Here is a 14,825-nt window from a genome sequence, read left to right on the forward strand (position 1 = left end):
GACTTCCGCCCCCAGCCCCGCCCAGCCTGGCGCGGCCGGCTCCCTGAGCCGCCACTTCCGGGCGCGCGTGCGCAGTGGCGGGCCCAGCGCGTGCGCAGCGCTGGGTTCGTCCCAGCTCCAGCCTCTGGTGCTCACGCTCCTCCTCCGGTTCCCCACCCCCAGCCCGCCGCGGCCTGGTATCAACGTGTGGTCCCGCCAGGGGAGCCGTGTGTGCCTCGTGCTCCCCGGACGGCGGTGGTGTTCTCGGCTTTAGCCATGGAGATGGAGCAAGTGAACGCGCTGTGCGAGGAGCTAGTGAAAGCCGTGACGGTCATGATGGACCCCAGCTCCACCCAGCGCTACCGGCTGGAAGCCCTCAAGGTAGCTGGGGTCCTGGCGCCCTGGGCCGGCCCCGAGACCCCTGTCCCAGGCTTCCCCCACGTCCTTTCCAAGCTCAGCTTGTCTCCCGCCTGTGCGGCCCTTGGACCTTCCACTCCCGGTGGGGACAGTGGCCTCGGGTCGCGCGGCCCTCCTCACCTCTTCCCACTTGGGTCTCCTCTTGCTTGCGCGCCTGCCTTTGCCTCGCACTCGAGGATCCCTAACTGCAGCGCACTCCCTAGTCACATCTCAGTGGCCTTCCTGCCCACTCCCCACTTCTTTTCACTCTAGACCACACCACGATCTCCACCACCTTAAGCTACGCTCGTTCTGACGCCCGGGCAAGCCCCACATTGCCTGGCGTTCTGGGAGCGCACGTGCAAGTTCTGCCTCCAGTGCCACCCTCATTCTCCCCTGCTTATCCATTCCAGACTTATGCTGACTTCAGATCCCCGAGTATCCCTTTCCCACATCCTTACATGCCCCTCATTCAAGTCTTGGGCATCTCTGGCCAATTTGTAGCACCCCTCCCATGTTTATAGGTGTGAGACATTCTTCGGCTATTTTTGCGCAAAGATGAGTTTTACCACTCGCTTTGCATTTTCACAAGGGCACTTTGGTTTCCTGGAAGTAGTTTTCTTGAGTCCCAGGTGCTCTGCCCTAAGGTCTAGCTCAGGTTTTCCATTTGGGAACGCTAGTACCGGCCACAGAGCTTCTTTCCCATTAGAGTGAGCCGTTCATATAGATGTATGTGGTACAGGGTTTGGAGTCAAACAACTGTTTTCTTTGTTTTTTATTGTTAAGAGTTTTACATAGGCACAGAAACAGAATACTGCAGTGATCCCGAATAGGCCTGTGATGGAAACTCAGATGATGAACACATTGGCTTGTTTACTGTCTCTTGTCACCATAGTTTTTTAGGCTAAGTCTAGGGGGTTGACATTCCACCTCTATGGGTTTATCTCTAACTATTTTCCACTCTTTTAGGTCCACTTTTTAGTGTTAACATGTTTACAAACAAAGTGGCTATCTGTAATACTAATCTAGATTTTGCAACTTAGAAATGCAGCTAAAAAGACGAGCCTAGTGGCGCAGGCCTATAATCCTGGCTACTCAGGAGACTAAGGCAGGACATTCAAATGTTAAAGACCAGTTCAAGCAAAAAGTAGCCAGATTGCTTAGGGGGTGAAGTGCTTGTTAGGGCTGGGTGGTGTCGTCCAAGCATAGCTGTGGAAGAGACTAGCAGATCCTTGAATTTACTGGCCAGCCAGTCTAGCCAAATCATGAGTTCCAGGTTCTCAAAACAGCTGAGAGAAAAAGACATTCAGCTTCGGTCTCTGGCTCTCATTTCCTTGCCCAGCTACATATATGTGCACATGCATGAGAACACTGAATACATACCACAAAAAGAGAGAGAAAGCTGGAGGTATAATTTAGTGATAGTGTGTTTGCCTGGCACACAAAATGTTCACTTCCCAGTACACAATCAACTAAGGTTGAAATTTTCTTAGGGCTCTTAGTCTCCATTCTCTCATGTTTCCCCATGGAAATACTAACGTTTCTTTGCAGTTTTGTGAAGAGTTTAAAGAAAAGTGCCCTATCTGTGTCCCATGTGGCTTGAGGCTGGCAGAAGTAACACAGATTGCCATCGTCAGACATTTTGGCCTTCAGATCCTGGAGCATGTTGTCAAGTAAGGAGCTCTTGGCCACTGCAATCTGCTGAAGAGAGCAACTCTATAATCCTTTCATGACCTACACAGGTGCTTTTCCAGTGACAGGAGAGAAAAGAACTCAGGATTCTTTCTTTTTATCCAGTTAAGTCATCTATGTAAAGTGTGTTGCACATACTAAGCATTCAACAAGCTAGGCATGGTACATTTGCAGTGCTTACAGCACTGGGAAACTGAAGCAGGAAGACTGTCACAAATTCAGGACTACATAGGCTACATAGTTTCAGGATAGTGCGCTACAGAGTGAAACTTTGTATCAAGAAAACAAATTTTAAAAAAGAAACAAACTTTTTTGTTCTTGAAAAGCACTGAATATTGTAGATGCCTAGATGGATATTTGCTTTTGAGCTATCAACAAAATCAAGGAGAAAAGCTGATTTGTAACATAAATCCTGTGTAAATGCTAATTAATGCACAAAAGCTTCTCAAAAAATTTTCTGTTGTTAATGTTCTGGTTTTTCTGTCCATTCTTTGAAGAGTATAGAATAAAAAGTGGAATTTTTAAATAGATGAACTTATTTATTTTATGTGTATAAGTGTTTTGCCTGACTATATGTATGTGCACCATGTACATGCCTGGTGCCCCTCACAGAGGCCAGAAGAGGATGCTGCATCCCCTGGAACTGGAGTTACAGATGGTAGCGAGCTGCCATGTGGGTGCTGGCACCCAACCCCAAGTACTCTTAACCATTGAGCCATCTTTCCAGCACCATGTTTTAAGATGTTGTTATTTTTAATTAATGTGTACTTGTGTGAGTATGTGCTTGTGAATGCAGATACAGAGACATGATTGTTGTGGAGCTTACAGGTGTTTATATGCTGCCCAACATGGGTGCTGGGAACTAAACTTAGGTCTTCTTAACCACTGAAATGCCCCTCTAGCCTTAAAAGTGTGTGTTTCTGTTTTGGGTTTTTTTGTTTTGTTTTGTTTTTAAAGAAAGCCAGGCGTTGGTGGCGCACGCCTTTTTTTTTTTTTTTTTTTTTTTTAAGATCTTATTTATTATGTATACAACATTTTGCTTCCATGTATATCTGCACACCAGAAGAGGGCACCAGATTTTATAATGGATGGTTGTGAGCCACCATGTGGTTGCTGAGAATTGAACTCAGGACCTCTGGAAGAACAGCCAGTGCTCTTAACCTCTGAGCCATCTCTGCAGCCCCATGTTTTGGTTTTTTGTTTGTTTGTTTGTTTGTTTTTCTCTTTTGAGACAGAGGCCTTGGCTGTTCTGGTCAAAAGTATAATTTTGTTTTTGTTTTTTTGTTTCTCCAGACAGGATATCTCTGGCTGTCTTAGAACTTGCTCTGTAGACCAGGCTGGCCTCAAACTCACAGAAATGCGTCTGCCTCTTATTCCCGAGTGCTGGGACTAAAGGCATGTGCCACCCATCATCCAGAAAGTATAATTTGTTAATGAAATTTCTAATAAACTGTAAAGCAGGAAACATATTCTCTTATGAAGGAAAGACTTCTGACATGGTTTTGTTGGTTTTGTTTTGGTGGTTAGGTTTCGATGGAACACCATGTCTCGATTGGAGAAGGTTTACCTGAAGAACAGTGTCATGGAGCTGATTGCAAATGTGAGCAAAGGGTTATTGGGAGACTTGTGTTCCTAGACATCTGTGTAAAATGTCATGGCTTACACATAGGTCAGACAGTATGACATTAGACACGATCAGAGGAAATCAAAGATTCTTAGCAAATGAGTAAATACAATCCTTAGATGTAGTTAGATGTGGTAGCAACACACCCTTTATCCCAGCACTTGGAAGGCAGAAGTGGGCAAATCTCTGAGTTCAAGGCTAGGCTGGTCTACATAGTAAGTTCCAAGACAGGGAAAACTACATGGAGACCCTGTCTCAAAATAGATAAGGTTCTTAGATGTAAATTAGATAGATGATTGTAACTCCATTCACTTTGAATTGTGTTTTCCTTTTTTTTTAATTTATTTAATTTTATGTGCATTGGCATGAGGGTGTCACATCCCCTGGAACTGGAGTTACAAATTATGATTATTTTAGCTAGTTAAGACTTGTAATTGAAAAAAAAAAAAAAAAAGACTTGTAATTGATTAGTCCTACAGCAATTAGCAGTGATGAACCATCAGTTTTAAATCTTAATTTCTTGGGAGCAGTGATAGTTTATCTCTCTCTCTCTCTCTTTTAATATTAGAACTACTAGTACCATAGTGCTCCTTGATGCCCTCCTGGTCTATCAGTTTCCCAGTGCATGACTTATCTGTCTTCCACTGTGGTCCCCAAAAACATGAAGCAATATAAAAAGCCTCTTCAGTTTGTGTTTTTCTGGCTCTCTGATGGCCAATTATTAGCTGTTGAAGCCTTCATTTATGTTTTAAGTGGGAACAAATGATCAATGAGAATGTAGGACAAGTGACTCATACCTGGAAAACAGGTTTAGGTTCAAAGGAGACCTGTTGATTAGTGTTGTGCTTAAGGAATTTTTTTCAATTACATTTATTCATGTAGAGGGTTGGGTGTGCATGGGTGCTGTGTTAGGTGTTGGGAGGTCAGAGGACAACTTGAGGGAATCAGTTCTCTCCTTTCACAGTATGGGTTTTGGGGATGGAACTGAGGTTGTCAGCCTTGGAGACAAGCACCTTCACTCACTGAGCCATCTCCCGAAACCCACCTGTCTTGTTTTTGAGTCATGTTTTCATGTGGCTCAGGCTGGGCATACACTTGACGTATAGTAGAGAATGACACATTCTGTGATTGTGTGTATACACTCAAGCGTAGACATAGCGCAGCACATTGATGGAGGTTAAAGGGCAACTTTCAGAAGTCAGTTCCCTCCTAACGTGGGTTACTGGTTGAACCCAAGTCAGCAGGCTTACCCTGCCTCAGAGGATGCCTTTTGATCTTCTGGCCCTCCTACCTCCACTTCCCATGTAAAAGATTTCAGGTGTGTTCCACCAAACTCAGTTTATGTCCTGTTAGGCATCAAAACCAAGACCACAGCAAACACTGTGCCAACTGGGTTACATTCCAAGTCCAAGAGTTCTGTGTTTTTATAGCCCAGTTTTTATGTCTACAATTCAGTCTTACAGTCTTCATAATCTCTCCCTTTCTCTCTCTCTTTCAGGGAACATTGAGTATTTTGGAAGAGGAAAATCACATTAAAGATGTTCTGTCTAGAATTGTGGTAGAGATGATCAAACGAGAATGGCCACAGCACTGGCCTGACATGTTAATGGAGCTGGACACTCTCTCCAGACAAGGGGTAAGAAGTGCATTCCTGCTGCCTGCATGGAGCATATGTGTGCTGGTTGTGGTTAGAACAGATGTAAGGGTTTGCTTTGTAGTCGTGTTCACAGTTTATCAATAGCAGGTCATGTGTTGACATGTGACACATGTGACATATGTACATAAAAAAGTGCTTTTGTTTAATTGGATGTTTTCTGTTGGCCTAGGAAACACAGAGGGAATTAGTGATGTTCATCCTTTTGCGATTGGCAGAGGATGTAGTGACCTTTCAGACACTCCCCACTCAAAGAAGAAGGGATATTCAGCAAACATTAACACAGAACATGGAAAGAATCTTCAGTTTTCTGCTCAGCAAACTTCAGGAAAATGTAAACAAGTACCAGCAAATGGTATGGATTTCCTACTATCTTCCCAACCTGGAAATTAAACCCTGCTTATAGTTTAAGCAAGCACTCTGCTATGAAGCTCTACCTTCAGCACACTCTTGCTTTTTGTTTTGAGTGAAGTTCTTGCTAGGTTTCCAAGGATGTCCTTAACCCATTCAACATCCAAGCAGGCCATGAACCTATGGTCCTTCTTGCCTTAGCCTCCTGAATAGCTGGGATTACTGACCTAAGCTACTGCATACAGCAAAGGTCCAGTATTTGACCTGAGTGTTTTTTGTTTTGGGGTGTTTTGTTTGTTGTTTTTGTGAAAATACCTTTCCAGGGGAAAATACGAGTGTCTGGTTTAGCAGAAGGAAAGGCCATCTTAAGAGCAAAATTTCTAGGAAATATCAAGACAGAAATTAAACCATTTTCTCAACTGTTCAGCTCAATGAGTTTATATGTAAGTTCCTTTCAAAATAAAAACATTCTTTTAGAATAGCATAAGAGCCAGACATGGTGGCATACTCTTTATTCCCAGCACAGGGGAGGCAGAGGCAAGCAGATCCCAAGCCAACCTGGTATACTAGTGAGTTTCAAGTTAGCTGGGGTAGTTAGTGAGACTTTTATCTATAAAAACCTAGAAGCATAAAACTGCAGGTTACTGTTTGTTATCAGTATCAGTGGATTCCCAGCATCCACATGGCATCTCACAGTCATCTGTAAATCTAGTCCCAGTGGCTCGGATGCCCTCTTCTCGCCTCTGCAAAAACCAGACACAAACATTCATGCAGGCAAAATCCCCATACACATCACATAATTAATTAAACAACAATAAAACCCTTCTAGATTTTTAGTAAAGTCCTGGTAAGTCATTGTATTCTGTTTGTCCTGGTTCCCTTTGCATTGGGTCGGTTGCAGTGTGTATTAATCATCACTGCATGCTGTGGTATTCTGTTTTTTTGTTTTTTTGTTTTTTTTTTTTCAGATTTATTTATTATGTATACAGTGTTCTGCCTGCATGTATTCCTGCAGGCCATAAGAGGTCACCAGATCTCATTACAGATGTTTGTGAGCCACCATGTGGTTGCTGGGAATTGAACTTGGGACCTCTGGAAGAGCAGCCAGTGCTCTTAACCTCTGAGCCGTGTGTCCAGCCTCTAGGAGTGCCTTCTGTAAGATATTTTAGTTTCATGGAGGAAATAGAAACAGGTTTGATAGATTAGGACTCAAGATAACTTCCTGAAGCACATGTATTTTTATAGTCTAAATAACAATAAATTAATGATGATGTTCTGTAATTCTTGAAAGAATTCTAGATCGAAGTTTTTGGATCTCAGCAGTATGTATACTTTTTGTGGGATGGGGGTTTCAAGACAGGGTTTCTCTGTGTAACAGCCCTGGCTGTCCTGGGACTGGCTTTGTAGACCCAGGCTGACCTCGAACTCAGAGATCTGCCTGCCTCTGCCTCCCAAGAGCTGGGATTAAAGGCGTGCACCACCATGCCCAGCTTCTCTTAAATTTTTAAATGTCACACCTGTTGTCTCAACGTTGAAGTGGTCAGAGCAAAAAGGAAAGTCAGGATATAAGGTTCTCCTCTGCTAGATAGAGTTCAAGACCAGAGTCCAGTAAGTGAGACCTGCCTTGCCTTAAAAATAGTTTCAAACACAGAAGAGGTAGCACCTGGAGAGCTATACTTCATACATTAAGGTCTGTAAAAAGCTTTACAACACTGTGACAAAAATTATTTTCTAAGCCCAGAAAGTAACTCAGTGGGTAAGGGCACCTGCTGCCAAGGTTGACAGCCCGAGTCTCCTCCCTGAGACCCACGTGTTAGAGAGAACTGAATGTTTTCATGTTTCTCTTTGATCTCTATACCAGTTCTGTGCCTGGACATACTCTCACACCACAAATTATAAACCAAGTGGATTTTAGAAAATGTGGCACTGGAAATTGAATTGTGAATACAGAGAAATGAAGAAAGAGGCTTGCTCATTAGGTCCCATCCCCTGGCCTGCACTAGCCCCAGGGCTTGTGGAGGATTGTTGGAGTGGAAGGTAGAAGCTGGGCCCAGCTGCTGTTGTTGCTTAGATCCTTTATGATTCTAGAAATAATTGACTTCACATACTGCAGAAAGTGGTTACTTCCACTGTTTTTTTTTTTTCCTCTTTCATCTTCAGGCGTTTTGGGTATTTGAAACAATCTCACTATGTCACCTGGCTGGCCTAGAACTTGATAGATAGGATAAGAGCCAGCTGTATTTATACATATTTGTGCAGAGCAGCCATTACTTTGGTGTTTAGTCATTTACTAATTTGGCATGCATGATTTACTGTAGTTATACATAGGTGGTCACATACTTTACTCATTAGTTTTGTTTCTTTAACCTGTTCTTTGGTCAGTCCCTTGGTTGCCAATGTTAAAAGTTGCTCTCAACTTGTTATCTTAGCTCTTGAGAGGCTGAGGCAGGAGGTACTATCAGGTTGAGGTTAATCTGGGGTACATAGTGAGTTTCCAGGCACAACAGAGCTATATATCAAGACCTTGTCTGAAAATAAACCAAGCAAGTTAAATCTCCGTAAACCATCACCCTCCCAGCCCCTAATTAGAGAACAGAAGTTATTGTGCACCTTTTCTTCATTAAACCCTCAGGTTCTTTATATTTTTCTTCCAGAAAACTGATGCTTCTCAGGAGGCAGAGGTAAGAGCACTGTGGAGTTGGAAGGACACTTGTTAAAGGTTTCAGGTATGGGTAGGTGTGCCTGCTGGCCGAAGCCTCTAATGGCCACAGTCTGACCCCAGCCCTGTTTCCTCGATTAGCCATAGTGGGAGATACAGTGACAGTAGGGACTTTGTAAAAGAAGATGAAATGGCCATACTTGCCAATATGTTCTTATGATCAATGCTGAGAATGCTAAGAAATGGTTGTATTTTCAGGAAAGAAATTTGAACTCCCTTATTATTATGGGAAAATTATTATGGGAAAACTTTTTTTGAAAAATCATTCTTATTTCAGAACTTGAAAATAAATTTTAATTCAGTACCTCATAATCAAGTGTTTTCACACAGGCTAAAGCAAACTGCCGAGTAAGCATCGCAGCACTGAATACTTTAGCAGGCTACATTGACTGGGTGTCTTTGAATTACATTGTTGCTGAAAACTGTAAACTGCTGGAGACACTGTGCCTGCTTCTCAATGAACAGGAACTGCAGTTGGGAGCTGCTGAGTGTCTTCTCATTGCAGTCAGCAGAAAAGTAAGTAACCACTTGATGTTAATGACTTGTGAAAGAAAGGGTCTATTTTTGTTTATGGTTCAAGAGGGATGAGAAAGTCCATGCCACCTGGCATGGTGACAGGAACAGGAAGCTGAAAGAGAACTAGAAAAAAAAGGAAAGGCTATACTCTGAAAGACACCCCCATCTTCACCCCCCACCATTGACACTACTTCCTACAGCAAGACTATACCTCCTAAAGGTTCCACATCCTCCACCAAACAGTGCCACTGCAACCAAGTGTTCAGATACCTGAGTACATTCTCATTCAAACCACCATGTATTAAACCCTGTTCAGCTGTGTGTCATCTCGTTCAAAGGGTTGGGGATTTTATCCCTTTAGTCCAACTTACTTGCTGCCTTCGATGATGCCTTTAGACAAAAGTTTGCAACATTGAAATGTTGGACTCATTTGCATAATATATGAAAATTTATTAGGCTAGTGGGTCCTTGAAGTAGCCATGATTCTTGTCACTTTATATTTAATTAAAGTAGTATTAAACTTTAAAGTTCACTGTGATGTCAGAGGTATAGAAGATTACAAGCTGTATAAGGGTTTTTTGTTTTGTTTTTGTACTATATATAGTTAGTGTGTATGACAGTGTTTTCCTAAAATTGGGTCCAGGGCAAGCTGGATGACCGGAAACCCTTGATGATCTTATTTGGAGATGTTGCTATGCATTATATTCTCTCTGCTGCACAGTGAGTCTTTGCCTTTCAATATATTGTGGGTTTTTTTTTTTTATTGTTGTTGTTTTGTTTTCATTTAATGTGTAGTGTGTGTATAGATGGTGATTTGTGTGTGGAGGTCGGAGGTCGATATTGGTATGTGTCCTCCTGTATTCCTGTGCACTTTATTTTTTTGAGACAGCATTTCACTGAACCTGGAACTCACTCACTGGCTAGACTAGCTGGCCAATAAGCTCTAAAGTCTGTCTGTTTTCATTCCACTTGCACTAGCGTTACAAGTACACATCCAGCTTTTACAGATGTACCGGAGAGTCAAATTCTGATCCTCATACAGGGGCAGACACTATTGGTACTATCCCCCAGCCCTTAGTTTAGGTGGTGAGTTTTTTTTTTTTTTTTTTTTTTAACAAAGTTTTTTTTTTTTAAAGATTTTATTTATTTATTATATAGATATATAACATTCTGCTTCCATGTATTCTGCACACCAGAAGAGGGCACCAGATCTCATAACAGATGGTTGTGAGCCACCATGTGGTTGCTGGGAATTGAACTCAGGACCTCTGGAAGAGCAGTCAGTGCTCTTAACCTCTGAGCCATCTCTCCAGCCCAGGTGGTAGGTTTTTTGTTTGTTTGTTTTTTGCTTATTTTAATGCAAAGGACTGAATGCCAAGCTTTGTACAAGCTGAGAAAGCCCTTTCCCTGACAGCCACCTGGCGGCACGGTACGGGCTACATGTTCATTTGTTTGTTTATTAGTGGCATTTCAAGACAGGGCTTCTCTGCCTCTTGAGTGCTGGGATAAAAGGGGTGTGCCATAACTAACCAGCTTTTTTGTTTGTTTACTTTTTATGGAGAATAGGTTTTTTTCATAGACTATGTTTTAACCAGTTTCCTTTCCCTTAAGTCCTCCCAAATCCTCTCTCCTACAGTATGTTTTTTCCTGCCTTCAGTTTTTTTGTTTGTTTTTACATTTTGTGTGCCTGTGTTTGGTGGGAGTGGGTGGAGAGGGAGAATCAATGAATGAATGAATGAATGAATGAATGAATGAATGAATGAATGAGAATATGATCCAACTCTCTGGACCCACCCTGTTTTTGATGCTTTCATCTGAGTCCAAAGACCAGTATGAAAAAGGGGGTAAGAAGTAAGATGTGTTACTTGTGTTCTCTGACTGGGGCATGAAGCCTGGCTTACTTTGTTAGGAAGAATGCATCTGTTTAAGGAACCCTGTTACAGGAATAAACACATCTTTGGCTTTCACTTTGGTTCCTGCTCCTAAGGCCCATCTCTTCAACCTGTTGCAACTGTGATATATTCACAGAGGTGTCCCTACATGTGTTTCTTCAGTTGGTACACACCACACCTACACAGTTAAAAAAGCTGTGATTCCAAATAGACAGGCTGCACGGCCTGCAAGGAAGCCATCACTCCACACTGTCTTTCTGCATACCTCCAGTCTCTGGTTTTCCCTGAGGCCTGTGTTTTCTCATCCTCCCCTGCCTCCGGGTCTCAGTTACTGCTTCTGCAACTCACATGAGTTGTTATGCTGTTAGTGTGAGTAATCTTACTTGTCTCAGGCTAATTTTCACCTCCAAAAAAAATTTTAAAATGAGCCCTGCAGTGGTCGAACACACCTATAATCCCAGCACTCAGGGACCTGAGGTAGGCAGATCTCTATGAGTCGGAGGCCAGCCTGGTCTATAAAGCTACACAGAGAAACCCTGTCCCTGTCCCGAAAAAAAAAAAAAAAAAAAAAAAAAAAAAAAAAATTAAAATTCAGTCAGTGTGAGACAATTTTTGTTTTTCTTTTCTTTTTTTTTTTTTTTTTTTTTTTTTTTTTTTTTTTTGAGTCAGGGTTTCACTATGTAGCCCTGGCTGTCCTGAAACTCAGTACATAGACCAGGCTGGCTGAGAAATGCCAGTCTCTGCTAGGGCTAAAGATATGTACCACCATGCTTGACCAAAAAAAATTTTTATTATATTTATCTCTTTATTTTCATGGAAGTATACACAGGCACACATTACAGTATGTATTTGATTAGAGAATAATTTATGGGAGCCAATTTTCTCCTACCACCCCATGGGTCCCAGGAATTGAGCTCAACTCTTTGGGCTTGGAGGCAAGTGCCTCTACCTGCTAAGCCATCTGACTGGCCGAAGACATTAAATTTTTTTATTATATCCATTTTTGGTTCCTGGTATAAGGAATTGTTACATTCATACCCTGTTTCCTAATGCTGAGAATCTCTGCAAGGCCTCCCTGTTTCTCAGCTGGGATCAAAGGCAAGCGTCACGATGCTGACTAGTTGAATTGCTTGTTTGTGTGCTTGTTTTTTGAGACAGTCTCTCTGTACATCCCTGGCTATCCTGCTCAGTATATAGGCCAGGCTAACCTTGAACTCACAGAGATCCACCTCTGTGCCACCACGACTGGCCTGTTATTTTTTTGACCTTAGTAAACACCAGGATTGTATTGGTGAGACACAGGCAGTGGAACTTGTACCTGGTGGACTTGATGCTTCTGTTGACTTGTAACTAATTGCAATTCTCTCCCCGAACAGGACTGCTGATGGAGGAGGCTTGGTAGAAAAGCACTACCTCTTCCTGAAGAGACTTTGTCAGGTGTTATGCGCACTGGGCAATCTGCTATGTGCACTGCTGGTGAGCAAGTGTGCTCTGGAGAGCATGGGGCTGCTTGGGGAATCGTTTACTTAGAAACCATGTAAGCACTTTGCCACTTCACTGATGTTAGTTGATGAGGCATTGCTCTACCAGTTTTTTCTATGATTCTATAAAGTAAATGATCTTCAGTAAAAAGGTGGGCATGGTATAGGTTGGTGTTGTGGGTTTTTTAATGTTGTTGTTTGTTGGTGGTGGTTTTGCCTGTTTGTTGACATAGAATCTCACTATGTAGCCCTGGCTGGCCTGGGACTCACAGAGCTCCATCTGCCTCTGTCTCCCAGAGCTGGGACTGAAGATGATGATAACCACCTGACTTGAATGGGTATTTATTAGGTCCAGTCTCATATATAAAAAGAACAGGTGTGATGAAATAATTTTCTCTTTTCTTTCTTTTTGGTTTTTCCAGACAAGGTTGTTATGTGTAGCAGCCCTGGCTGTCCTGGAACTCCCTCTGTAGACCAGGCTGGGCTCTAATTCATAGAGATCCTCCTGCCTCTGCCTCTGCCTTTGCCTCTGCCTCATCAGTGCTGGAAGTAAAGGCGTGCACCACCACTTCTGGGCTAATACTGTTTTTTAATAAACTTTGTTTTTAATTTCATAAGACAGTATCTCTTTGTAGTTTAGTTTGTTCTTAAACTCCCCATGCTTCTGCCTCAGCTTTCCTAGTGTTATGATAACAGGCTTATACCAATACATCTAGCCTTCAAAATGTTATTTCAGTTGTTTGTTACTCATTCTTCCCAACTTCCCTGAGCTGTCTCCCTTCAGCTGCTTGCTACTCAGTACCATTAATGTGGTCTTTTTCTTTTATAGGGTTTAGATGCTAGTATACAAACACCAGCAAACTTTGGAAAGTACCTGGAATCTTTTCTTGCTTTCACAACCCATCCAAGTCAGGTAAACTTTATACAAATAACAAACTTACTATGGTCAACCCATGTCAAGTTTTGTGTCCTTGAGTGTTTCCTATCATGTACGAATGTCCACTGGACCTAAGGAGTGATTCCTAAGGGCCTGATAGAGACTCAGTGGGTAAGAAGCACTTGCTACATTGACAGGAGAGAGAACCAATGTCTGAAAGTTGACCTGTGACCTCTGGCTAACACACAGAGCCACACACAATAATAAATAAACAATTTAAAAAAGAATTTTTGGGTCTATTTCTCGAGCACATAATGTCTTTGTCAGCAGGTTTCCCTGTAGGTGGCTTTCTGATTATTCTCTATGAGATGGGTTTGTGTCCCAGGTTATTTGAACAAGAAAAAAAATTAAATCCAAAGATTTAGTGAATTGTGTTACTTTGGTATCAATTACATTCAAGATTTTTCTTGTCAGGCGTTGGTGGCACACACCTTTAATCCCAGCACTCCGGAGGCAGAGGTAGGCAGATCTCTGTGAGTTCGAGGCCAGCCTGGTCTCCAGAGCGAGTGCCAGGATAGGCTCCAAAGCTACACAGAGAAACCCTGTCTCGAAAAACAAACAAACAAACAAACAAAAAAACAAGATTTTTCTTTTGTCGCTTTGTGATCCTAGTACCCTTGTGAACACAGAAAGGGTTAAGTAATGTCCTGACATGCTCCTGGGCTCACACCTGACTCAATGCCTCTCTTACTGTCATTATCCAGTCATCAATGGCTGATGTACTGCAGAAGTGATTGCAAAATGTAGAGATTTTCTCATGGAAAATGGTTGCTGATAACTGCTAGGCTCCAGAAATATCTAAACTTTAAACTAAGCTGTATTGGTTTTTATTTTGCTTTAGTTTCTACGCTCTTCAACACATATGACCTGGGGAGCCCTCTTCAGGCATGAGATTTTATCCCGTGATCCAGCACTGTTAGCAATAATACCAAAATATCTTCGTGCATCTATGACCAACTCAGTTAAGGTAAGTAATGGAAAACCTAAATTGCAGAGCGTTGGTGAGTAGACATAGATAAGACTTTGATTGGCATCATTGCATGTCTTTAAATCCTTTAAACCCTTCTTTAAAAAGAGAGTTGTTTTTTGTTGTTGTTGTTGTTTGTTTTTTTTTGGTTTTTTGTTTTTTTTTTTTTTTTTTTGGTTTTTTGTTTTTCAAGACAGGGTTTCTCTGTGGCTTTGGAGGCTGTCCTGGAACTAGTTCTTGTAGACCAGGCTGGTGTTGAACTCACAGAGATCCGCCTGCCTCTGCCTCCCGAGTGCTGGGATTAAAGGCGTGCAACACCAATGCCCGGTGAGAGTTTCTTTTTTTAATAAAAAAATAATTTAACTTACTTTATGTGCATTGATGTAAAGGTGTCAGATCTCCTGGAACTGACGTTACAGACTTGTGAGCTGCCATGTGGGTGCTGGGAATTGAGCTAGCTCTCCAGCCCAGAGAGTTTTCTTATTGAGGAAGAAAACGGTTAAGAATAATCATTGTACCTGTTCTTCTTTTATTTAAAACACTTAAGTATGAAGTATGGAGAGAAGTGCTAAGAAAAGACCAGGGCCATGAGCTGATTGCTGCTTAGGAATCAAAAG

The 14,825-nt window shown here is 42.2% G+C and overlaps 1 protein-coding gene across 2 annotated transcripts in view; it reads left to right on the forward strand.

The window, feature by feature from the left end:
- Positions 1-100: 100 nt before the first annotated feature.
- The window catches only part of Xpo5 (exportin 5), a 42,726-nt gene continuing 28,001 nt past the window's right edge, over positions 101-14,825 (forward strand). Inside the window, exons 1-11 of one of the 2 annotated variants that reach the window (XM_027389220.2) lie at positions 101-360; positions 1,927-2,048; positions 3,595-3,667; positions 5,190-5,327; positions 5,518-5,700; positions 8,351-8,377; positions 8,746-8,931; positions 9,575-9,651; positions 12,200-12,299; positions 13,134-13,217; positions 14,083-14,208. In XM_027389220.2, the coding sequence (XP_027245021.1) occupies positions 256-360; positions 1,927-2,048; positions 3,595-3,667; positions 5,190-5,327; positions 5,518-5,700; positions 8,351-8,377; positions 8,746-8,931; positions 9,575-9,651; positions 12,200-12,299; positions 13,134-13,217; positions 14,083-14,208 (1,221 nt within the window). In that variant the 5' untranslated portion in view covers positions 101-255. The remainder of the gene's footprint in view (positions 361-1,926; positions 2,049-3,594; positions 3,668-5,189; positions 5,328-5,517; positions 5,701-8,350; positions 8,378-8,745; positions 8,932-9,574; positions 9,652-12,199; positions 12,300-13,133; positions 13,218-14,082; positions 14,209-14,825) is intronic. The other variant, XM_027389219.2, reaches the window with a different exon arrangement.

Source organism: Cricetulus griseus (assembly GCF_003668045.3).
Source record: "Cricetulus griseus strain 17A/GY chromosome 1 unlocalized genomic scaffold, alternate assembly CriGri-PICRH-1.0 chr1_0, whole genome shotgun sequence".
In the NCBI taxonomy this organism is placed as follows: domain Eukaryota; kingdom Metazoa; phylum Chordata; class Mammalia; order Rodentia; family Cricetidae; genus Cricetulus; species Cricetulus griseus.